General features: G+C 45.9%; 1 protein-coding gene across 1 annotated transcript in view; it reads right to left on the bottom strand.

Moving 5' to 3' along the window:
* LOC147748328 (resistin-like) overlaps positions 1 to 25,595 on the bottom strand; it is a 93,818-nt gene that overhangs the window by 45,594 nt on the left and 22,629 nt on the right. Inside the window, exon 3 of the mRNA XM_086936409.1 lies at positions 1,743 to 1,820. Within this exon, the coding sequence (XP_086792535.1) occupies positions 1,743 to 1,820 (78 nt within the window). The remainder of the gene's footprint in view (positions 1 to 1,742; positions 1,821 to 25,595) is intronic.

Here is a 25,595-nt window from a genome sequence, read left to right as displayed (position 1 = left end):
GCACGGCCACGGCTGCATTCAAGGCAGGCATGGGGCCAGAAGGCGTTAAGAGCGTGGGGCGCTGGCAATCAAATTGTTTTCAGCGTTACATTCGTCCCTAAATGTACAGAGCTTATGAAGTGTAAATATGTGTGTCGTTGAGTATTAGTAATGGTGCAATAATTAATGTGTGCAGTGTTTTCAAACAATTAAACAAGTTGTGACAAGATGGCGTCCCTTTGTACTCATCAGGTTGTCAGGTGTGGCTGCTGGGACACTCATACGTTGCCAGGTTGGCACAGTGGGCAACACACAAGAATTGGACCCGGGGTTTCACACAGACGCAGTTTGTAAGGATGGGCTTCCCCGGGATGAGATAGAGGAGCGCGGGAAGCAGTCTAGAGCAACACCTCTCATTAGGAGGACCCCCTCCAAATGTCCTGATTATCCATTTGGGTGGCAATGACTTAGTAACCATGGGGAGGAGGGCACTTATACAGGCCATGCAAACAGAGCTAGGAGCAATCAGCAATAGATTGGGGTCATGCGAGCTATGGTGGTCAGAGATTGTTCCACGTAGGGAGTGGCGGGGGGCCAGGTCCATAGCTGCGGTAGAGCATTCACGCAAGAGTGTCAACATGGCTTGGGGTTCATCAGGCATGCACTGATACAGGCAAGAGTGGAAGGTTATTATGAAAAAGATGGTGTGCACTTGTCCAAAGTCAGGATGGATATGTTTCTCCTTGATATGCAGGAGGCACTGGAAGCTGCGGGATGTAAGTAGGGAACTCGGAGGTGGGGGGCTCTGTCATGGACAGCAGCCTACTCCAGAGCTGTGGCGAAGTTACAGGGCGATCTGGAGGCAGACGGGTACAGTAAAGGTACCTCTGCGGCAGACTAGTACGTAAGGGTACCGCTGCCTGGCACAGTAGGGGTGCCAGAGCCAAAGACCTGGAGCCACAGGGAGGTTCCGGGAAACCGCGATGGTGCCCTGTTAGTCCTTCGGGCGGTTGGGGGGCCTGACCAACCGGGGGTGTGCCATACCACTCTCCACCCTGAAGGGGCGGGAGTATAAAACATGATCACGTGATCCGGAAGGGGATCTACAAAGGTGCTGCACTGTCCGGGCATCGACCCACCGTGTCGGCTGGCTCATTAGGCGGGCGGGGCAGCGAGGGGCTGCCTGCCCTGGATCGCCCGTAAGATAACCCACACAACTGCATACTTTTGTTGTATGCAAATAAACCTGCAGCAGTTGTTTCCGATAAACAATGTGTCCACTGTAATCATTATATGGGCAAATGTAAAACGTTGAGGGGGGAGCGGATGACGGTGTTGACAATATGAAAACAGGAGTGTAGGCAGCCAATTTCACATCAGTCAACCTTCCCACACGGTATTTATGAGTAGGAGCTGGTACAGCGGCAAACAGCTACAGATGCTTTAATCAATTGCAAGCAAAGTGAATTGTATGGAAGCCTTTAAGCGGTCAGCTCATTGAATTTCGGATCCAGTACTCATTCGGAGTCACAAGTATGTATGCATTAAAGATTTATAGAAATTTCCACCATCCGGTAGGAATCTTTACTTTGGCACTGCAGTGAATGCCATTATTCATCATCAAACAAGGTTCTGAGGGACACAGGGTCTACCCCATTTTATAAAATGAATATAGGATATACCAACTGACATGTAGGGTCACCTGGGCACAACCCCAGGTGTGATGCATGTAACTGCCTCTGACGCCAAGTGTAACTACTCACCTGAAGGACAGGTCGCCAGAGCGCCGCTGGCACCGATTTCAATGCAGTCAGTTTTGATGTCATTCAAAATGGCAGGAGCTGAAATTCAAAACATGAAAAGGGTCTGAGACTCAAAATGCTCATTTTTATCACTGCACAGGATAGTACAGATGTGAGAGTGTGGCAAGAGTGCAGGAGGAGGGCAGCAACAGTGCGTATTGCTTGGAAGCGAGGGGCTGTAGGGACAGTGAAGGAGAGCGTGATGTAGGACTGTATAATGTAGAGACCGCAGGGACAGTGTGAGTGTTTAGGATGGAGGTTCGAAAGTGAAGGTAGGAAGAGCACAGGAAGAAAGAAGTGTGTGTAAAGTGGGATTTAATGGTAGGCGGAGCGCAGGAGGCAGTGTAGCGTATGTAACTGACTGCAGGAAAGAGTGTAGTACTAGGGAGTGTGCACAAGGTGGAAATTTGAATCGGTGGAGGTCAACGAGCTGGGTGTGCAGGAGTATATGCAGCAAATGTTAGGCGTGAAGGCAGTAAGCGAGGATAAGTGTGACTAAGGAATGGATGGTGAAGTGATGATGAGGGGTGAATGTAAGCAAGGAGAGATGGTGTGACAATGGAGGGCTGCTTGTAATAAGGTATAATGGGTGAGTTTAAAGATGGTGGATGGTTGAGCTTGTGGAGTGAAAGACCTGTGATGGTGTATGGTTTGAGTGCAGTGATGGTGTAGGGTGTATCCAATGATGGAATATAGGTTGAGTTCAGTAAACATGGATTGATGAGTGCAGTGAGGGTGGATAGGTGCGGATATTGAGGGTGGGTGGAGGAGAGAAGTTATGCTTAGGGGTGGTTGCAGTGAGAGTGGGTGGGTGAAGTGGTGGTACCATTTGCTGAGCGATGGTGCTGCAATTAATGTTAAACATATACAGTTTTTTACTTTACTTACCAGTTTCGCATGTATGACAATAGATCCATGAATAATCATTGTGTAATACATATCAGGTTTTAGAATAGAAAAAAGAAGGAAAAACCAGAGCCATACAGAGTAGACAACTGTTACAGATTAGACTAGAAAGGATAGTTCCTATTGGACCGCCCATCCCACCTGTCTAAACACATATTCCACATTACTTTGGTTCATACATAACATCAATATACCTCAAGTCTTCATTTATTGTTGTGTCGACTAGCATTAATTTGGATGTCCCAGTTAGCCCACTCCAGTCAGGACAATCCCCTGTTCCTGTTGTAAAGCGGACTATGAGAGTAGTGCTGTAGCGTAACCTTTTAGGGGGCCCCAGATGTCCCTTGGGCAGGACGACCTTGGCAAAGTGATAGCATACAGATCACTATTTGTGTTACAATGCACTAAGCTATTTAACCAGCTCTTTAGTGTTGGAGCAGTTTTACGTCCCCTCTTAATTGCTATCTCTCTCTTTGCGAACAATAATTCAATGGCTATGAATTTCGAACCCCCCTGGGGAAATTAACCACATAACCAATGCAAGACAGGAATGGGTTCAATCTCCCTCTCCACCATTTCCCCTAATGTTTGAAAGACTGCTGCCCAGTAGGTTTTAATTTTACCATGGTTCCAAGTGAGGTGAGAGCATGTGGAGCCCCACACTTTAAGCAACAATGGGGTCTATTCGGGTCAGTCAGTCAGTCAAAATACACTTTATTCGATTTATAAAAATCCTAAAAGGCAATAAAATACATACAAGATTAGAAGTGGACAACTCATTAATGTACAAAGTCAGTACAGAGCCCAAGAAAACATTTATACTGCATATTTACACAAATTAAATCAATAAAAACGATGCCATGATTAGTGTGACGCATTTGGTGGGACATGGTTGTTCTTAATTCTAAAAGCTGCCGCTAGGAAACTTGCCACACTAAAAATAATGCGAGTGTTGCCCAGCATCTGGAGGTAGATAAGTGCGGGCCTGACTTAAATAAAGCCGGCCTCCCTCAAAACAGGTGTTAAATATTTTTTCCTTGCGGTAGCATAAAACCCACAGAACTTCATAAAATGCATGGTATCTTGGTTGGAGAATTTAGCGCAATCACAGGGAGGGGCCTCTTCTGGTTTTGCCCAAGAATGGTAACAACCTAATTAAAAGTGAATCAAGTTAAACCTGAATTTTGTCAGTAGGAATCTGTGTAGAGGTTTGGTGACAATTTTAAGGTACGGTGCGAGAGAGGGGGTGGTGGTTAACACTAGGTGTGATCTTACTGAAGGTTTCACTAGTTCCTTATCATCTCTGTCCAAACATGCCCTCTCCAAGAAATGACACTTGATCCATTTAACGTCCTCTCTTCTAATACTGGACGGTGACAAAAAAAGTTCAGGTCTTCCCAGATATGCAAAGGTGTTTTTTATATACTTCAAAACTTCCGACAAAATTGCATGGTTCAAAGTGAGTTCTGAGTTGAGCCAAGTTTTTGCCCAGAATACTAGGGGGGCCAATTTCAATCTGTCCGTGATATAAGGCAAGCCCACCTCCGCATGGATAGAAAAAATAGGGGTGGATTTAGGGACACAGAGAGAAAATGTGTTAAGAGTCCATTTTCTACCCTTTGAATCTTATCTTGGGCAACATAACCCCACATAGCAGATCCATAGGCTGCAATAGGGATACATTTATGTTGTAGACTTTCAAAAAGGCCTCCATTGGCCTAGCCCCTAACCTTTTTGAGAAACCCATCAGGGCAACGTGGAACGGGCCAAGGATAAGCTCTTAGCCTTAGTCTGGGGAACCCATGACCCCCTCTCGTCGAACAGGACCCCCAAGTAAGGAAAAACTGTGACCCTTGAAACCACCTCCCCCTTACAGATGAAGGTTTTGGATTTAGACTTACTTCTCTGTAGTCCTACTACCATAGAGTGGGATTTTTTTGCGTTGACTCTTAAGTCTAGGTTCTCCATGAAGGACCCGAAGAGGTCCAGCAGAGTCTGAAGGCCGTTACCAGTGAGCGCTATTAAGACTGCGTCCTCCGCGTATAGGAGGGCCCGTACGTTGGCTCCTCCTATACGCGGGACGTCTGCCCCCCCCCCCCGCCTCTAGATGTTTTCCCAACCCATTAATATAAATGGTAAAGAGAAGGGGGGCCAGGATACATCCCTGGTGCACCCCTTTCTCTGATCTAAAACTAGACGTGCACCTGCCTTCCTTGGTTACCCGGACTGTAGCAAATAACTCCTGGTGCAAAGATGCCATTAATTTGACTAGTGAAACATCAATACCCATCTCCAATAAGGTGGGCCACAACTTGGACCTGTTCACCGAGTCGAAAGCAGAGGAGAGGTCCATAAAAGCCAGAAAAAGGCTATACCTACTGTATATTTGGAAATTAAAAGGTGCAAGTTGGAGCATTGGTCCAGGGTGCCCCGTTTCTCTCTGAAACCCTATTGTATATTCAAGAGACCCCCGCAGACCTCTAAATTCGCCCTTAGCTTAGACAATAGGACTCTGCCTAAGATCTTAATGGCGGAGTCAAGAAGGGAAATGGGGGAGAGGAGCTACGCCGCGAACCAAGATGGCCGCATAGGCTCCCGGCTCCGCCGACCTCCGCCGGCGACTCGTCTATCCTGTCGTTTATCCTCCACCCACGCCCTGTGCCTGGATGTATGAAGGTTGCCTGATGCTAATGGTGCTTTCCCGGATTTCCTACCTTATTCAGCGACAAAGTTCTGTCGTGTCTCATTTCTTGGCGCCGGGACCTCGATTTTTTGAAGCACCCGAGAGGGACCTGCTCAACATCGGCTGTGGGACCGCGACTGTGGCCGGTCTTCCAGGTCTGAATAATTCTTTCCGCTCATGACTCTTGTCCTCGTTGATGGATGGTGCCGGAGAAGAGACACTGTGACGTGCTGCGATCCTCCTGCACCGCAACTGTAGGTTGTGTGCCTGACCCTCGTCTCCCGGTCCGGGGGCTGGCGGGCTGCACCCACGGCCGGTGTCTGTCCTGAGTGTGCCAGTTCGGGGCGCCCTTGCAGTAGCGATAGCTAAATGTGTGCTGGAGATTGCGTCCCCCTCCATCCTCTGGACCCCGGGATGGAGGGGATGTATGGCGCACATTCATTGAGATCCGTAATGGCGGCGATTGGGGCGCTCCGCTCGCAATTCACCGGCGCATGTGTCTCCCTGGCGGCGAATTTGGACGATGTCTGCTCGCGACAGGCCATGGATAAAGCAGCGCCTACACAGAAATTTGCGATCCAGATGAGCGATTTGACCCTCCATTTGCAGGGGCCCGAGCGGCAGCCCGACTTTGCTCCTTTGAGAGTCGGCCTCACCTTTCCATCATTTGCTACAGTACATAGTCTTCCCTCTACGTCTCCTATTCGAGGGTGTGTCGTTGCTGGATGTCCTGTTCTTCATGGCCGAGTCTCAGGGTCCCGTCGAAGGGGATCGCCATTTTCCTTTGTTCCAGCCTGTCTGCATAACGGAGGCCGCCATTTTGAGACCAGACATTGCTCCACCTTCACTGCCTTGGTCCGCCATGAACGCTTTGACTGCCTCTGGTCGGATGTGGCTTGGTCGGGATGTGCTCCGGATCGGATGCGCACTGGTCAGGGCTGACTTTGATTTTGAGGTTTCCCTGCTCCTCGCCACTGCTTTGGACCATCTGAGACGCTCCCTGTGTTTACAACTGATATGACTTTGGTGATAGATCTTCTTGTGAGGCTTACAGGGTTGACTTCTATTTCCTTGGGGTTGCTCTGTTTCCTTTTGCCGGGACTGCACCGAATACATGACCGGGCCGGGGGTGGGAGGGGGGGGGGTTTCCTGGTGACTGTCCTCCCCGTGATAATGCTGACTGTTTTTGCTTTATAGATGATGATTGTGCTATGGGGGGGACACCGCCGGCGGGGGGGTATCAGGTGTCCGGGGGCTTGTTTGAATTTCTCCTCCTCCATTTCTTCTTATATTTTCCCTTCTGTGGGGCAGTTCCGGGGCGACAGGCACGCTGTTAGTGGGTTAGGCCGTAGCCATTACAGGGGTGCAGGGTGGCGGGTGCGGGGGGGGGGTTGTTATTTTAGTTTGTTTTGTTCTATGGTCCCAATCACTCTTTTCCGGCTTTGGGAGGGTTCTTTCCTCTTTCGTAGGGTTGGCTGTCACTTGGTCTTGCACCTTTGCCTTTTCTTTTTTCGGCTTCTCGACAAGCCTCTGTATTTCTGAACTTGGGGGTTAGGCTCTCTGGGGTGATTTTAGACATGTGAATTATTGAACTGTGGTTTACTGTCCAGTATTATCGCCGTGGCTGCCTGGATTGCATAGTCGATTTAGTTAGAGCCTATCTCAGACTGTAATTGGGGTAAGTCCCAATCGTCTCCTTTGTGCTCCTATCCTGTGAGGTGCGATGTCCTTGTTGTTGCAGCCCCTACTCTTTCTCTAAAACTTAAAAATGAAAACCTCACATCCTGTTCGCGAGCCCCGCAACCGCATCTGGTATACTTTGATATGTCCTGTTTACTGATTGGCTTCAGTCTCTCCTGTTATCACTGAATGTCTTTGCGGCCAGCCATGATGGTTGTGGGCCTGCGCATGTATCTCCTTTTTGTTTTGAATAAAGGTTTTCAAAAAAAAAAAAAAGAAGGGAAATGGGTCTGTAGCATGCTGGGGCCTCACGTTGCCTCTTTTTAAATATTGACACGATGATTGAGGTAGCCCAAGTGGCGGGAAATACATTATCGTTGGCAGCACAAAAGACATTAGTTAACACCTGTGACCAAAGGGTCGGGGAATGGCTATATAGGTCTGCAGGTATGCCGTCGGGCCCCGGCGCCTTGTTTTTTGAGGACTCCAGAATGGCCTTCTTCCCTTTGTCCTTATTGAACTCTAACGGGGCAGAGACCAGGGCTACCATTGGGCCACGGGGGCGGCACAATCCTTGTCACCATATACTTCTTTAAAGTGGAGAAGCCACCTCTCATCAGGGATGACGCAGTCTGTGACTGCTTTTTCTGCGTCTGCAAAAAATGACTGATTGATTGTGTCCCAAAATTGTTTACTGTCTCTCAGAACGTCTATTGAGAGTAACTTATTCCAAGCATCAATTTTAATAGCATTTTTCCTCCCGTTTAAGGTTTTTTTGTATTCCCTCCTCAAGTTGGTAATGAGGGCTTTGTCTCTCGGGATGGATGTGAGTGCTTGCTTCAGACGCCTGTGGATTCTCGAGCAGTTGGCGTCAAACCATTTAAAGGGCTTAGCCATTCTCTGCCTTCGAGATTTGTGTGCATACTGACTCAAATGCGTCTATAATTACTCGGTTGGGGGCCTTTGGGTCCAAACAGGTCGCCATATGACCCTCAATTTTGGGAAGTAAGTTCGCAGTAAAACTTTCTGGGACCACCTTTCCCAATTTGAGCCGTCTGCCCTGGTCTATAGGCACCACAGTGGTACATGTCTGAGAGGAGCCTGGCTGTTTACACGGGGAATCTCCCCAAGTTAACTCCAACAGCAAAGGGTTGTGGTCACTATAGGCATATGCGATAACATTGTACTTCCTAACCTTAGCAATCGTCCCTGGGGACGCAAAAATATAATCTATGACATACCCAAGTTCCGTGCCCTTGTAAGTACATAATCTCCCCCCCGTATAAAATGGTTCATATAAATTAAAATTAGCTAATAGCTCTTCAAGGGCTTCTCCTGACTTTGTATGTTCAAAATGGGGGGCCACTGCGCCTAAGGAACTCTCATACTCTCCTGTACGACAGGGAATATTACATAAGTGGGTGTTAAAATCGCCCATTAAGATGAGCTCAAAGGAAGTGTAATTATTTAGACTGAGTCTACCTAAAAATGTGTCCAGGGCGGCAATGTGGTCACTATCCACAGCCCTATCCCGGGAATTGTAAAAATTAATTAAAAGAAGTGTGCGGGCAGGTGAAATCGTCCATTCCACGATTAAAAGGTTCGAAGAACCTGACTCTAATTGCTTGAATGACCCAGTGAGCTGTAAAGAAAAGAACAAGAGAAGACCCCCCTTAGCTCTTCCTGAGGTACTAGATGTGGCTGGGACGGAAAAGCTGGAAAAGCCGTCCAGCCAAGAGCTTGCTGAGGTGTCCCAAGATTCTTGTATGGCTATCACATCATGGCTACAAACAAAATTAACCCACACAGTATCTGCCCTTTTGGCTCTAATGCCTGCAACATTCCAACAAATGAGTTTGCACAGTGCTATGCCCTCGTCCAGCGGGGAACCATTTGCGGGGGGGAGACAATGGGGCTGGTTGTCAGTCAAAGTCCTTTATATTGACAAGTGGGGAAAATCTGTTAAACAGTACTGGGTCGGGGCCTACACCAGAGATAAGGGGTCTGTCCTGTGTTGACCTGTGCTTTACTACTCTCCAGTCTTTCCCCAACTGTGGCCGGCTGGCTTAGAAATAAGTCTGCAGGTGAGTGTTGTCTGCCAGGCGGCGGATAAAAAAACCCCAGGGGAACCGATCTCATGTTCCCATTGTCTTGGATCGCTGAGCCTTCCCAAAACAGGCTGTCCGCCAGATTTGGGCTATCAAAATTAACTATGACGCAGTCACCCTACACAGTTTTGGGGCAGTGTCCAATCCAGCCCACCCTTCTAGCCATTATGATCCTGTTAGAAATGTCTGTGCCCCCACTACTAATATCAGCACACCATTGGCTGGCCTTTTGAATTAGTTCCGCTGTGGGTTCTGACTCCCCGATAACTAGCGGGGGAACCCCTATAAATGCCGCAACAAGGGGTGCGGCAACCGGGGGCAGGTCTAAATGTAGTCGGCACACCTTGGTCCGTGTGCTAATTCCTTGGCAATTGGACTCATGGTGGCTATCAGTGACTCCAGAGGCTGGGTGGGTACTAAGATGACTACTTGGAGGTTAACCAGGAGCCCACTCCCTAGTGGTGTCTACAGACCTTCCGTCACATGGCAATAGTGGAACCAGTGAACTTGCTGGGTTATGTGTGATAGTATCTATACCACTCTTGACCATCTTTATAGAATCCTGGGCAGGATCAAGTTTTTTAACTATATTGTCAATTAGGGCGCATTTCTTTAAAAGGCCGGCAAGGCTAGTATTCATGGTATCAACAATGTCTTTCGCTATGCCCACTAGCAAGGGTTCAATCCGGGCAACAAATAACGCTTCTAGATGCTCACCGATAGTGTCCATGTCCAGTTGTTCCGCAATGTTACCACTCTCTGTCTTCTTCCTCTTTTTGGTGGTTACTTTGTTCTCAGGCCCGGCCCCCGAGACTGACTAGGGGACAATGGGACTGGGGAGCAGACTTGGTCTGAGCGGATCATATTGGCAGTACAGGGGTTGGGTTTAAGAACTACCACTTCAGGCTCTAATGGTATACCAGGGGCTGGGATGAAATCTGGTGTGTTGGTCTGAGTGATAGGTGGAGGGGATATCAAGCCCAATTCTTGTTGAGCTGTTGCTATTTCTATAGACAAATCCCAGACCGCAGATGTAAGATAGGATAAAATTGTCTCAGAATGTCTTGGAACTTTAGCCTTTTTGCCACCCTCCTCGGTATTAGTAGTGTTTTTACGCTTACCCATGGTGCGATGACAGGGGGGGGCCCAGCCCTGCCACAGACGGCCCGCCCTTTATCCGGGTCAATCTTATGTGTTTTCTCAGGGGTTATGTAGATTCTCCGCAGAAATTTGAAGTGCATCAATTTATGACGGCTGTTCAGGGAGATTTCTTTTGTCTGCATACAGTATTCTGTCCATTGGTCATCTAGAATAGGATGTCCAAGATCGACCTCCCAGGTCTCCCGTATTTTGGCATTGTCAGTGGGAATTATGTCCGCACATGCTCTGTACAGCCTGGAAGTAAGGTGTTCCCCCGTGCTCTCGATAACCATGGTGAGAGGGGTGAATCGTTCAGGTTCCAGAGGGAATCGCATTATTTCCCTCAGTGTCGAACGCACACGATTAAGGATGAATTTATCCATAAACAATGCCTCACTAAATTTCTCTTCCTCTGAGACAGAGAAACATGCCCTCCAGTAAACACGTCTCCAATTCTACGTTTGTCGTATTTGGAGAGTGTTCGCTGCACTAATGTCTTACCTGTGATTGGGATCCAATGGTTATTATTGATCGGTAGACCTGGAGAATATAACTTAGGGGCACCCGTAATTCTAATCACTTTTTTTCAAGCCCAACTAGTGGTAGAAATGGTTTGTATGTCTCTCGGGTCTTTGGGGATGCCCCGAGGCAGGACAGTATTGAGAGTGTCGGGCAGGACTAAGTCCGCTTCTGGCTGCAGGTACGGGATTCTGGCATCTGGGTAGAACTAGGAGTGCGCATAGCTACATTGTGCAACTAAATAATATAACTGAAGATTTGGAACACCAAATCCACCTCTGCTGTAAGGTAGGGTCATAACCTCCCAATGGACCCTAGGCCTCTTGCCCCCCCAGGTCAGTCTGATGAGATGAGATCGCAATGTAAAAAAAAACTGTTCAGAAGTGGTATAGGGATATTAATAAATAAATACAAGAATTTGGGGAGAACTATCATCTTTATCAAAGCCACACGACCTGCAATCGAGAGGGGAGCCGCAGCCATTTTTCCACCTGCGATTCAAGCTTGTGTACAGCCTGGCCGTAGTTTAATCAAATTATTTGTGCTGTATCTAAGTGTCTATGTATTCCTAGGTAATTAGCTGAATCTTCACACCACTCTGGCGAAAACTCACAGTCCCATTCCTTAGTGCCTATGATAATGGGAAATATCACTAACTTGTGCCAGTTAATCCCCAGGCCAGAGAATAGAACAAATCGGATAATTTCCCTTATCAGGGGTTTATGGTTTACCTGGGGGTCCTGGACATACAGAATAACGTCTTCAGCGTATAAAGATACTAGGAGGGATCCCGTGTGAAACTGGAGCCCTTTCAGCAGGTGCCGCTCCTGGAAATGCCTGACAAGTGCTTCCATTGCCAGTATAAATAGTATCGGTGATAGGGGGCAGCCCTGCCTGGTGCACTGTAAAAGAGCAAATGAGCGGGACAAAGTGCCATTTAGGTGTATCCTAGCAGTCGTGCCGCTGTATAGGAGCGCTTGGCATACCCATCCTGCGTATTACAGACAGAAACAAGCATTGGCATAGTCAATAGGTCTCGCCTTTGGGACCTTATAAGTGTTTAGTTATCCAGCACAATATCCTTGGTGCAGCAACATCAAGTGTTGCATGGATAAACACTTATAATGTCCCAAAGGCGAGACCTATTGGCTATGCCAATGCTTGTTTGTCTGATGCTGCAAATGAAGCACTCGCATAAGGTGAACTGGGCAAAACCAATCTCTCATGTTTCACTTTCAGGAGGAAGAGTTGCTCATACACAGCCATGCCACTCTTAAACTTATTACAGGGTTAAAACATCGAAAGTGAAACAAAACTTTTTGGACAGAACAAGTAAAAAATACATTCAAGTCATCAACAGCAAAATCTTTTTAAAAATGCAATTCACATGTTCACAACAATTAACTGACAAGAGACGTGCTTTGACAATGCAACGAACCATACTCAAAGGGGCACATGCATCATCCCGGCCTTTTGCGAATTCCAAATTGCGAAAAATAGGGAATCGCAATTTGGAATTCGCAAAATGGGATGCATGTATATTTTCCCAAAATATTTGTGGTTCGGTAAAAATCGCAATTTTTACCGAATCGCAAATATTATGCGATTTCCAAAGTGCAGAATCGCTATTCCTATTGATTCCTATGGGCCAAAAGGCCCATAGGGATCAATGGGAAGGCTTTAACAAATTGCGATTTTCTTTTTTAGAGTCGCAATTTGTTCATGCATTACATGGGTGCAGGGGGGGGTCCAAAGGACCCCCCACTGAACCCCTGTAATGTATTTTTAAGTGCATGTTTCACAAACACATGTCCTGAGGACATGTGTGTCTGTAACATTACACTTTAAAAAATGCACTTTTGTGCATATTAAAACATTTTCGCAAACTACCACGAGGTTCAACCTCGTGGTAATTTGCACTCCCTATTTTGAAATTCGCAAATTTCAAAACAATGATGCATTGCTTTTAAGGAATCGCAAAACTGCGATTCCTTAAAAGCAATCGCATTTTTGGAAATCGCTAAAATAGTGATTTTCACAAAAATGCATAATGCATCCCAAAAACGTATTTAGGAAGTGCAAACGGCCGAATTTACTGATTCGCACCGTTTGCACTTTCTAAATAGGTTGATGCATGTGCCCCTAAATATTTAGTTGTTAGAATTTTTTGGTAGCTTAATTTTGATGTGCATGCGCCCCACTCTTAGGCGTTTGGGTACTCTCCATTTAAGCTAATTAACACTCAGACCTGTGTCGAATATCACCAGCAATACAAATGGGGGCATTTGGACTTGATTCCTCTCCACTAAATCCTAGTTCAATATTTATTGTTAAGTGCACCAAACGACCTTTCATTCCTTCTACTGCTCATGACACAGGTGTCTGAATGACTGGACCGGAAAAGGTAGGCAAAAAAAAATAACAGAGTTAATTATTCCACCGTTTTTTTTCCAAACATAAAAACAATTGCTGTTCAAACCTATCCTAGAATCCTTTCCTTTACTCACGCCAAAACGACCTGTAGCATTTACAATTTATTTAAATTAAACGGTCAGAAGTCCCCAGTGTAGTACACAAAGCATTTGTTTGAAAATATGCAAAGTGCAGTTTGTAATCGCATGCTTCTTAAACTTCAGAAAACTTCAGTTAGAAATATTTACAGAGAAGGAGCCAGGAGAGTTTAGCTGCTCAGACAGCATGCTAATACTAGCCGTATAGTGCATGCTTTTGTAAGTTTTGCAATTTCTGGACCTTAACAACTGTTCACTTCGTTCAATTGAAAGTGGTTCACAGCATTTCCCACTTGAGACAAGAAAGCGAGCTTGCAGGATTGCGTTGCTCACCTGCAGAAAAGTAGGTTTTAGATTTTTCCTTGGCATTTCTGTCTGCCCCCGAGCTGCCAAATACAAATGTTTTGAAAGCAGCGAGGTGAGAGCTAACTGTTGAAAGTAGTTTCTTTAGTGGGCCGCACACGATGGTGCGAATACAATGCTTGCCTTCTGTGGAACTTGGAACCATGAAAGAAGGAAAACACACGAGAAAGAACACTGATGCGCACGAGCACTAAGGGAGCACACAGCACAAGGAATAGTGGTAGTAAGAGCATGAGACCACACAGAGGCAAAGAGAAGACAATCAGCCCTTACAAAAGCAACAAGCAGTGGCCGCGCGGCTGTAAAAGTAGCGCTGCGAGGCCGTGAAAGTGAAAGTAATCGCGGTGAAAGCAAAAGTCATTGCGATGATGCGCTCTGTGCTCAGCACGCGAGGGATGCGCGTGCAGCAGTGTTAATTGCAGAGGCAAAGTGAGGCACGCGCGCTTGTGCGCGGAACCGAAAGCTGATGGCCGGCAACAGCCTTTGGAAGCATTTCCAAAACCCACTGACAAAATGACTCACAGAGCATGTGCTGACTCAGCGAGACCTAAAAAGGACCACTCCAGGGAGTCAAATGCTTTCTCCGTATCCAGGAGGACGGCTGCAGCGGGGAAATTCAGATTAATTCTGTGCAACACGACAAACACGGTTCCTAAATTTAGGGAGGTGGACCTGTGGGGCACGAACCCGGACTGGGCAGGGGAAATTATTCTGTCAAGTAATGAAGAGAGCCTCAAAGCGATCATCTTTGCCAGGATTTTATAGTCTAAGTTTAACAGGGAAGCATTCTGTAAGACCCGCACAGCAAGGAGTCCTCTCCGGGCTTGGGCAGTAGAGCAATCACTGCTTCTCTGAGGGATGGAGGTAGCTCTTTCCGTTCTAGTGCCTCATTATACACCTCGAGCAACCGGGGAGCCAATAGGTCGTTAAAGGATTTTTAAAAGTCACCAGTGAAGCCATCGAGGCCCGGTGTGGTGGAGGCATTCAGCGCCTCAATCGAGCTGATGACCACATCCGACAAAAAGGGTTCCACCAGGAAGTCTTGCATGAACTTTTCCAGGTATACCAAGGCTATTTCCGCCAGGTAGACTTCCTGATCTGCGGATTTGTGCGCGACTTTAGATGCATAAAGTTTGGCATAGTATTCTAGAAATTCATCACGGATCTCTGTGATGTCGGTAAAGAGTTGTCCTGACGTGGATCTGAGTTTTGTAATATAAGATTTCCCATAAGGGGGTCTCAGGAGTCGCAATAAGGTACGTCCTGGTCATTTACCCTCTCTGTAGCGGCGAGCCGTTATATATTTACTCTGGAAATGAAGTTCCCTATTTGCTGCCTCCCTAAATTCAGCAAGAAGAGACAAACGTTTCCTAAAACCGTCTGGCCTCAGGTAGTAAAGCATTTCTCAGTCTAATGCTTCAAATTGCTGCTCGAGGTGGGCTAATGATGCTCTGAAGTCTTTCAACACTCCGGCGTGTTTGGCAATGCTAACTCCCCTTATGTAGGCCTTAAAGGCCTCCCAAAGCACCACCCAAGTCTCTACCGAACCGGTATTAAATTCAAAGTAGTCTTCTATTGCTTCTCTAACCTTGGTACGGAACACGTCGTCATTAAGGGCCTCACATAGGATTCTTCACTGGTGTTCGTAACCCTGTGGTCTGGGGACACAAACTTTCATTACCACTGGGGAGTGATCTGAGAATGTTCTGGGAAGCGTTGTGGTGGTCTTGTACCACGCGTTCAGACCCTGGGAGCTCAGCCAGTAATCTAACCTGGTCCATGTGTCGTATTGGTCCGAGTAGTGCGTGTAAGTAGCAGCTGTCAGATTGTACTGTTTCCAGATGTCTAACAGGTTCAGTGAGTCACACTTTTCTATCAATGCACAGCGTGAGCACGGCGTAGTGTCTGGTAAAGCGAAGGAACAGTCTAATATGGGATTGAGCAGCAGATTAAAATCCCTACCCATGAGTGTGCAGTCTGTATCTAGGCGTAGAACTAGAGAATTTTAAGTCATGGAAGTATTCAGGGCAATCTATGTTAGGGGCGTACAGGCATACCAATGTCACATTATGACTGATCAGCTTTCCTATCACTATTGTGTGGCAGCCTTCTCCATCGCAGTAAGCTTTGTGTAAGTGAAAGGGGAGCTGCTTGTGGATCAGTATTGCTGTACCCCATGCATATGAACTATAGTTTGAAAAATAACAGTGCCGGCTGCAGCTAGATGCGAAATGGGTGGCGTTTGATTTAGGCAGGTGAGTTTTCTGTAAAAATGGCACATCTATTTGGTGTCTTTGCAAATAATGTAGTACATGATTCCCTTTCCTGGTGCTGTTAAGGACCCTGACATTAAAGGTAATCAAAGACAGGCTAGAGTGGTTTGGCAGATTAATTAACATTGTCATTTGAGCAGTCGCTCTGCAAAGACAGTATAGGCTTCATAGCAAGATAATTCAGCATAGCTGTGAGCGTTCTGATAAACAAGTTATGATAAAGAAATTTGTAAACAATCCCCTCCCACCACTCCCCACCCAGCCTCGCGCACCCAGACGCAAGGAACGATCCCCATCAAATAATAACCAAATGTATCCTGTAAACATCCGAGTTGTAGATGCAAATGTACGGTATGATACATTACGATCAATAAAGCCGACAACGTTATAAACACACTAGGGGAAGGCAATGCCCCAAAAGCACCCAGAATTGTATAACATTAACTTGAAAGTGATACTTATTCTATCTCAACATGTATGAAAACCCTCTGAACTGAAAATCAGCAGTGCTGAACATTTTGGCAGTATTACTCCGAGGAGAAGAGTTCAAAACTGACGACAGAACCGATGTGGGGAGAGGAAGAGCCAGACCCGGCAACTTCCTGCTGGCTGCCAGTGTTCTTGTAGGATCTACAGAATTCCTGCACAGCGGTGGGCTTATCAAAAATATGGGATCGTCCCTCGATAGCAACACGAAGGCGCGCAGGATACAGCATACCGTATCTGAGGCTTAAGTTCCGGAGAGTGGGTCTTCACTCCATTGTATTTACGCCGTGCCACCTGCACCATCGCTGTGAAGTCCTGGTACAATGCAACTGACGATCCCTGCCAGGTGATCTTGCCCCACTCTCTGGCGGGCGGAGTGTAGTGTCTCTGTCCCAGAAGTTCATTATGCGAGCTATAATGGGTCTTGGAGGTCAGCCAGGGTTAGGACGAAGGCCTAAGGAGCGATGTGCCCGCTCTACAACAAAGCCTGATGTGAAAGCATCTTTCCTAAAAAGGTCAAGAGGCAGAGTTTCAACAAAAAGATCAATTCAGCCCGTGTCGGTTGATTCGGGGACTTCAAGAATGCAGAGATTGTTGCGCCTACTGCGCGCTTCTAAATCTTGGTTCTTTATAGCTACGCCCTTAAGGATTTTTTTCATGCGCTCCAAGCGTTTGGTGGATTGGGCAGCTTTGTCTTCAAGATCAAAAACCCTCCCTTCCACAGTGTCCAACCTTCTACCATGGACTTCGATTTTGACCCCCAAGGTTTCAAGGCTTTTTTCTAGCACGTCAAACCTGCCATCCTAAGGCCCTGAATCCGGCTCTTAATTCTAACAATAGGGGAGACTGGTTCAAAGCCGGGTCGCCTGTGGGAGCTGTATCTTGGCCCAATGGCCACCCTCTGCCATGTTGGAGCTGGTTTCCAGTACTTTCTCGGCAAGTTTCCCAAATGTTAACATTCTTTGCTTAGGGTCTTTCCGGCCCATGCCGTCATGCATGTGCGCAATAGGGAGTAGCCGAAAGTAATGGCAGCGCAAATGGCGGAACAGCTGGGCCTCGATTCCCCCTCTTAAGTGCTGAAGACGGAGCGACTGCACCAGTGGTGCGCCCTGCAGTAGCACGTTTGAAGTAGGCACTCCTTTAAGGTAGCAGTGTAATAGAGGTGGGGGAGTAGCAAACAGAGGCAATGCCACACTAAGATATTGCTTATCCTGTGCGTTTTCCCTGTGGTGCCATGTGAATTGGAGTTCTGTCAAAGTTACTTGTGGAGCAACAATGAGAATGGGGCAACTCTGTTGTGCAAGAGGAACAGCCACTCTCACTGGCATCGACAAAATGGCGGCAGATCACCGCACCCCATTAGAAGCCATCAGGAGCCCACTGTCAGTCCATTGCACCTCCTTTCACTCACAGTCTGCAATGCTGGCAACTCTTAGTGTTGCTTTGCAGAAATGGGGCAGACAGGTTTCAGAGTGCCACGTCCCCCCCCCCCCGCAGGCTCGTGTTCACAGTCGTGCGGCTGCCTCCCAGGCTCTCCCACCGTCCCTGTCACCGCAGGACCTCAAGGAGCGACACTGGCATCTCGCGCACACTCCAACCCGAACGGGGATTGGGAGCGCGCGGCAGCAGCTGTATGGGGGGGCTCACTCTTCGCCGCTCTCACCTCTCCAGCGTTATGAGTGGGAGCCCCGCAGCTTCTGCCAACGCAGCCCAGGGGGTCATTCTCCAGTACAGAGATGTCCGGGCGGGTCTCCAGGCCACGCTTCATCGCTGTCATCAGCTCCACCCTCCCGCCGGATCAAGGATCATTTCCAGGGCCGGACTGGGAACCAAAATCGGTCCTGGCAAAGTGCTTGGTCGCCCCCCTCCCCACTCGAAGGGGACGGAGGTGCCGCCAAGCGCTGTGCTAGGGCCGGTTTTCGGCCGATTTTCTGCAAAATCGGCCCTGTAACAAAATCGGCCCACAGGGGCTCAAAACCAGCCCCCACCCTTACGGCGCACCGGGGGATTGCCCGGTGCCCGCTATGGCCAGTCCATGCCTGCTCATTTCCGACTGATACCAACGATCTTGGGGGCCATCCACGGCTTTGTGGCTTATCCGTTGCGCAGGGGATGTAAGGATCGTGTTCAGGGTTCCTATGCAACGGTTTATCAAGAGACAGAAAGCATTTTGTGGGGAGGTCCAGCAGAGCTTCAGTGCTGCATGACCATCTTGGTCGGCAGCCTGGCCATGCCCCCGCCATTAATGTTATAACAATAGAGTCTTAGAGATTGTGAAAAACCCAATCATCACACAAAAAACAAGTGTAGCAAATGTGCCATGCCCATTAAGTAGGAGAGGGGTGAGGGTGCAGTATGCGCTAGGTGGTGCATTTTAGAACACTGGTGTGGTAGTGCACTGACATTTGTAGACAGCACATTTTCAATTGAAAAGGCCACTAAACTTGCATTGACCTAGTTTCACTTACAAAACTATATAGCGCACAAAAGATAATGCGTGGAAATCGTCTGTCAGCAAATATTTTTTATTTGTGCATCACCAAATTAAGGGGCCTATTACGATGGAGGATTTTCCGGATCCTCCCGGCCGGCGGAAGCCACCGCCGGCCCAGAGGATGCGGAAAATCCTCTGCGGACCCACCAAAGACCCACCGCCACATTAGGATGGCTGGTGGGTCCTGGTTTCCGTCCGCAGCTTTTCCGCCGCGGTTGGCTTACAACCGCGGCGGAAAAGCTCTAATATGGTGACGGTGTCTCTCAGACACCGTTAGCCATATTAGTATTGGCTGTGAAAAATGCTTTTCCGCAGCGGGTTTTCCGCCGTGGAAAAGCATGTGTAACTTCACTGCGGGGGCCCGTTGCGGGCCCCCTGGTTGAAGGGGGGTGGGGGGTGCATATGTGGGGTAACTATGGTACCCCCTGCATTTGTATGCCGAAATCAGCAGGCACCGCACGGTGCCTGCCGCTTTCTGCATACAAATGCAATGTATGCATTTTTACCATTGCGGCGGATGCAGCTTGAAGCCGCACCCGCCGCAATGGTAAAAATAGAGGATGTGACTGCCAGGGTGGCGGTCACATCCTAATTGCACAGGAGGGAACTCCGCAGGCCATGCATAGGTTCCCTCCATCTCTATGGTGGGGACGGACTCAGGTCCGTCCACCATCATAATCGACCCCAAAGTGTCTTGATTTTGATCCTATCAAAATCTTTACCATCATACTCCAATATTATAAAACAATGAACTTCACTTGTTTTTACCTAATTCCTGAGGTATATTTTAAAATATATGTATAGTTCAGCGCCTTAAGACCCTTACATGTGATTTGCCATGCTTTACAAATCCTTGATTGATTTGATTGATGGATGGTTCATATACAGGTATTTAAATGTTGATGTGTGTTTGAAAAAAAACTGAACTGCCTTCCTACAATCTTTCATTTCACTTCTTGTAACCCAGCAAGAAGGTCACCTAGGGCCTCTCTCTTTACAGTCAGAGGAATACAAATAAACAACAGTTTCTGAATAAGCAGCAATTTGCCAGAAGACATAGCTTGACAATTGACCTTTGACCTTGAACATGAAGCAAATGTGACAAGATATACACAAAGGTTAAAGGCATCTTTTTTGCTCATTCGCCTTCTGAGCTCCAAGATAGTTATGTTTGGGGGTGCTGCAGCACCCTCCAGCACAACTAGTTCCAGTGCCTATGGGTATTTGCGGTGAATGAATAAGTGAGTGTAGTGAGGACAGATAGGTGAGTGCTGTGAGTGTGAGAATTGTGGGTGCAGTGAAGGTATATTAATGAGTGTATTGATGGTGGATGGGTTAGTGCATCGGGAGGGCTGGTTAGTATAATGAAGGTGGATACGTGAGTGAATTGAGGGTAGAGCAGGAAGAGTACCTGAGTGAAAACAGGTGTGGTAAAAGAAATATATGTGAAAAGCGATATTTTGATGAACAATGGTTCTTTTGCTTCCTGTCGGGGCGGCTCCCCCATGTGGGTGGAAGAGCTTCGCACCACTGCTTTCTCGCTGTGCGAGAAGCAGAAACATAACATGATATAAATACAATTTTTTATGTTTCTGCTTCTCGCACTGCGAAAAAGAAGAAGGGTTTGGTTGGGGGGTGGGCGGGTGGATGGGTCGGGGAGGAGTAGCTAGCTCAATGTTGTGGACGCTGAATGTTTGGTCGGCCCCAGGGTACACTCTCCCTTTTCTCCATGTAGGCTGCAAAGGTTTTCACTTTGTTTTAGATCATTTTATACACCATTGTATTACGTATGGTAACTAGTCAAAATATCAAGTTTTTAATTTCGACTAGACATAATATCGAGTCAAAAATATAGAATAGACATAATATCGACTAGACATAATATAGACTACAAAAATATTGACTAGAAAAAATGAATATCGACTAGAATAGCAATAATATCGAATCAAAAATATAGAATGGACATAATATCGACTAGACAGAATATAGACAACAAAAATATTGAATTTAAGGTAAGTTAATATTAATGTTTAATTTTTGGTAATATAATTCTGTAGCGGGTTGTGGGTTTATAGGGGAATAGGGTGGGAAGTAATTTAATTATAATTATTAAATATGTTATTTTATTTATTGGTATTTAGTTACAATTAGTTGTTAAATTATTATTAATTGGTAATTAATTAAAATATATTTGCTAATTAATTTTAATTGATTAATTGATTAATAGTTTATTTTTTGTTATTTGTTTTCTGTAGCTGGTTGTGGGTTTATAGGGAAATCGGGTGGGAAGTAATTTAATTATAATAAATTAAATATTTTATTTTAGTTATAGGTATTTATTTAGAATTATTTGTTAATTAATTGAAAATGTGCAATTATTTAAAATATAATTGGTAATTCATTTTAATTGATTAATTGATAAATATGTTAATGTTATTATTTTTTTTTAATGTAGTGGGTTGTGGGTTTATATGGGAATAGGGTGGGAATTAATTTTATTATAATTAATTAAATATGTAATTTATTTTTGGGTATTTATTTAGAATTAATTGTTATTTAATTATTGATTGCCAATTAATTAAAATATAATTGGTAGTTACATTTATTTGATTGATTGATAAATATGTTAATTTTAGTAATTTATTTTCTGTAGCAGGTTGTGGGTTTATAGGGGACTAGGGTGGGAAGTAATTTAATTATAATTATTTAAATATGTTATTTTAATTATTGGTATTTATTTAGAATTAATCGTAAATTAATTATTAATTTGTAAATAATTAAAATATATTTTGTAATTTATTGTAATTTATTAATTGATAATTATGTTACTTTTATTAAATTAATTTCTGTAGTTGGTTGTGTGTTTTTAGGGGAATAGCTTGTGAAGTAATTTAATTGTAATTAAGTACATTTTTGAATAAAAAATTTATTGAGTTAATTTTTAAAAATACTTTTAAATTGTTAATTATTTTATTTTTAATAGGTAAATAATTACTATTAGTAGGTAATTTTTTATTCTTAAATAATTTTATTTGTATTTTAAATTGATTATTTAATATATTTTACACAATTGTAAAATATTTTAATTAATTTGAAATTGGTGTTACTATTTATATTATTTATATTTAAATAATAAGTATTTACTTGCCCTACTATTGCACTCACTATAGTTGGAATAGTAATTTTACCCCTACGCTATCCAACGCTTTCCCTACTGTTGCACTCACTGGAGTTGGAATAGTAATTTTTACCCCTACGCTATCCAACGTTTTCCCTACTGTTGCACTCTCTGGAGTGAGAATAGTAATTTTTTGGTGGGACCTTCCAGGAAGGCTGCTCACTACAACGGAGGGCTTTCAATATTTAGGGGTGTACCTCACCCTGGATAGACATGTTTCGTACACACGTAACATTGAGCACATCATGGTGAACTCCAATGCTGATATGGATGCTGGAGGCTCCTCCCACTCACTCTCCTAGGCCGAGCGGCTATGTACAAGATGATTATTCTCCCCAAGTACTTGTACTCCTTCCAAAATGAGTACTATTCCCTCCCCCCAAAAGTCTTCCCCAAGATACATGCAGACCTACGTGCCTTTATATGGCTGGGTAAACAACCTAGGGTGGCCCTGACCACCCTACAGAGGCACCAATATAGTGGGGGGATTTCACTCCCGAATCTGGAGGCATATTACTGGGCAGAACACCTGGTCCCGATCAACGAATGGATACATGCACAGGCAGACCATCCCTCTTATGCACTAGAGCGCCACAACCTAGCACCCAGACACATTCTTTCCTATTTATATGGGGGGCATGGCCGGAAATGTCTTCTACCGGCAACCGAAATTACCCTTCTTGCCTGGAGGGCATCCACGAAACACATGGGGTGGGACAGAAAGCCATCAAAACAAACACCAATCTGGCACTGCACGTGGCTGATGGAGCTCCACAAATTAACGGGTTATAGGAGGTGGGACGACATAGGGATCTCTACGCTAGGAGATGTAATTGCCAAAGGGCAACTGAAAACGTTTGCGGCTTTGACCACGGAATTCGGCCTACACCCCACACAGAGGTACAAATACACTAGATTGAAACATGCATGGGGGGCCCAGAACATCGACACCGTAGACCTGGTAGAATCCGCCCCACTTGAACGCAGGCTCCTACAGGAACATATCCAACAAAAGGCGGTGTCTCTAACTTATAAGACCCTCACGAATAACATGCTGGAGGACCTGGCCAAGCTTCGACACAATGGGAGACGGAAGTGGGAGGCATGGAGGACATTGATTGGGAACTGGTCTTAACACATCCCAGAGAGGTGGCAGTTAAATCTCGACTTCGCCTTATCCAATTTAACGTATTACATAGAACCTACTTTGATAGAGTGAGGCTCCAGAAAATGGGGAAGATAGACGATGCTAAATGCCTGCGATGCCAGGACCCTAGGGGGGGACTTCTTTCATGTCCTATGGTCGTGCTCTAAAATACAGGGGTACTGGTCAGATGTTTTTACGGAACTATCGGCTGTCCTGGAGAGTCAATTACAGGCGGACCCCAAGTTGGCTCTATTGGGCATGACAATCGATGTGGATCTTCCACGCCCTCTGCTGACCTTCTTGGTACTGGCCTTAGAGGTGGCCAAGAGGGACATTGCAAAATATTGGGGGGCACCGGAGATACCAACTCTGGAAGAATGCAGGAGAGGCCTAGATATGTATATGGCGGCTGAAAGAGTTACTTACAAGGCAAAGGGGTGCCCTAGGAAGTTCCAAAAAGTATGGGGGAAATGGAGAAGCTATAACGGATTGGATGCTGGACTATAATGGGTAAATACGAGAGATGCATATTGGAACACGAAGAGATTTTATGATAATTGTAATGTTGATGATATTTTGGACAGCCCATCTTGTGGTCACTTTTGTACGTGAACTGTATGCTTCAATATGGGTAATTGCTGAGGAGGACGGCGGGTGCGGGGGGGACAACAATGTGCACTTTACTGTAGAGATGACTTCAATGTTCAGTTTTTGGAGGAAAAAAGCTAATAAAAACGGTTTAAAAAAAAGAGAATTGTAATTTTTACCCCTACGCTATCCAATGCTTTCCCTACTGTTGCACTCTCTGGAGTTGGAATAGTAATTTTTACCCCTACGTTATCCAACTCTTTCCCTACTGTTGCACTCACGTGAGTTGGAATAGTAATTTTAACCCCTACGCTATCCAACGCTTCCCCTACTGTTGCACTCTCTGGAGTGGGAATAGTAATTTTTACACCTACGCTATGCAACACTTTACCTACTGTTGCACTCTCTGGAGTGGGAATAGTAAATTTTACCCCTATGCTATCCAACGCTTCTCCTACTGTTGCACTCTCTGGGGTGGGAATAGTATTTTTTAACCCTACGCTTTCCAACGCTTTCCCTACTGTTGCACTCTCTGGAGTGGGAATAGTAATTTTTACCCTTACGCTATCCAATGCTTTCCCTACTGTTGCACTCACTGGAGTCGTTACAGTAAATGTAACCCTTTCGCTATCCTACGGTAAAAATATTGTACATGTTTTGTAAATAATATTTATATATATATGTATGTATTAAAAATATATATATTTTTTTAAGTCACATTAATTATTTCTCAATTTTACGTTTATGTAAGTATTTTAAATATTTTAAATTCATTTAATTTATTATTATATTACTTTTAATGTATTTTTAAGATATTTAAAGAATTCGATACTTTGACAGTCTATATTTTTTACACTCGATATTTTGGAGTCGATATTTTTGTACTTACCTGTTTGAAGATAGGAAGTCGATATTTTTGCAGTCGATATTTTGACCTCGATATTTTGTCCACTCGATATTTTGTCTGTCGATGTTCTGTCAGTGATCCATTACGTATAGTCATGTATGATGTTTTAGACTTTTTTTTTTATAATGTACGTGTTGAAGAAAATAGTCTCCGACTTTGCCCTCTGTCCTGTTGCTGCAGAAGGCGCAGCCCACCCCTCCCCCTATTATGACCTCTGGAATGTGTTTCTGCAGACTGCTGTTGCAAGAAGAGCCTTTCTGCTATCAGGGTGTCTCAGGCTCTTTGGGCCTCATTTATAAAAAGTGACGCATCGCTGCGTGAAAACAGCGATGCGTCACTTCTCAGTGCGCACTCCTTGCGACATACCTGATGCGTCATATTTACAGTATGACTGTTGGACAGGCCTCGGGGAAGGCCCGCTCCCTCCCCGCATGACGGGGACCGGACCCCTGCTCTCCCTGTATCCCCGACAAGAACCATCCCGGCAACCCGCTGGGGCAACCCACGACCCGTCCACAACGGAACTCCAGCCCCCGAACACCCCAGTATCGGCTGGCCCGGGCCCCCGTCAGCACCACTGCCCCGGCCCAGTCGCCATCTTTGGACACCACATAACAAGGCCGCGTGGCCTCGGCTCGACCCCAACCCTGGGCCTGGCCAGGCCCCGACATCGAGGCACCACCATCCGCCCAGGGGGTGAAGAGACCACTTGGCAGGTCAATGGGAGAAGGAGTGTCAATGGCTCCCCTCCGCCAGGTGTCGATCGCCCCCGGCCTCCCCGGGCGCTGGCTCCACCCCCCTGCTGGGTGTCTGGACTCCCTCATCCCGGACC

The sequence above is a fragment of the Lissotriton vulgaris genome, chromosome 1_1 (genome assembly GCF_964263255.1).
Source record: "Lissotriton vulgaris chromosome 1_1, aLisVul1.2, whole genome shotgun sequence".
NCBI classification, from domain to species: domain Eukaryota; kingdom Metazoa; phylum Chordata; class Amphibia; order Caudata; family Salamandridae; genus Lissotriton; species Lissotriton vulgaris.
The sequence above is the reverse complement of the archived record's forward strand: the minus strand, read 5'-3'. Positions and strand labels throughout refer to the sequence as shown.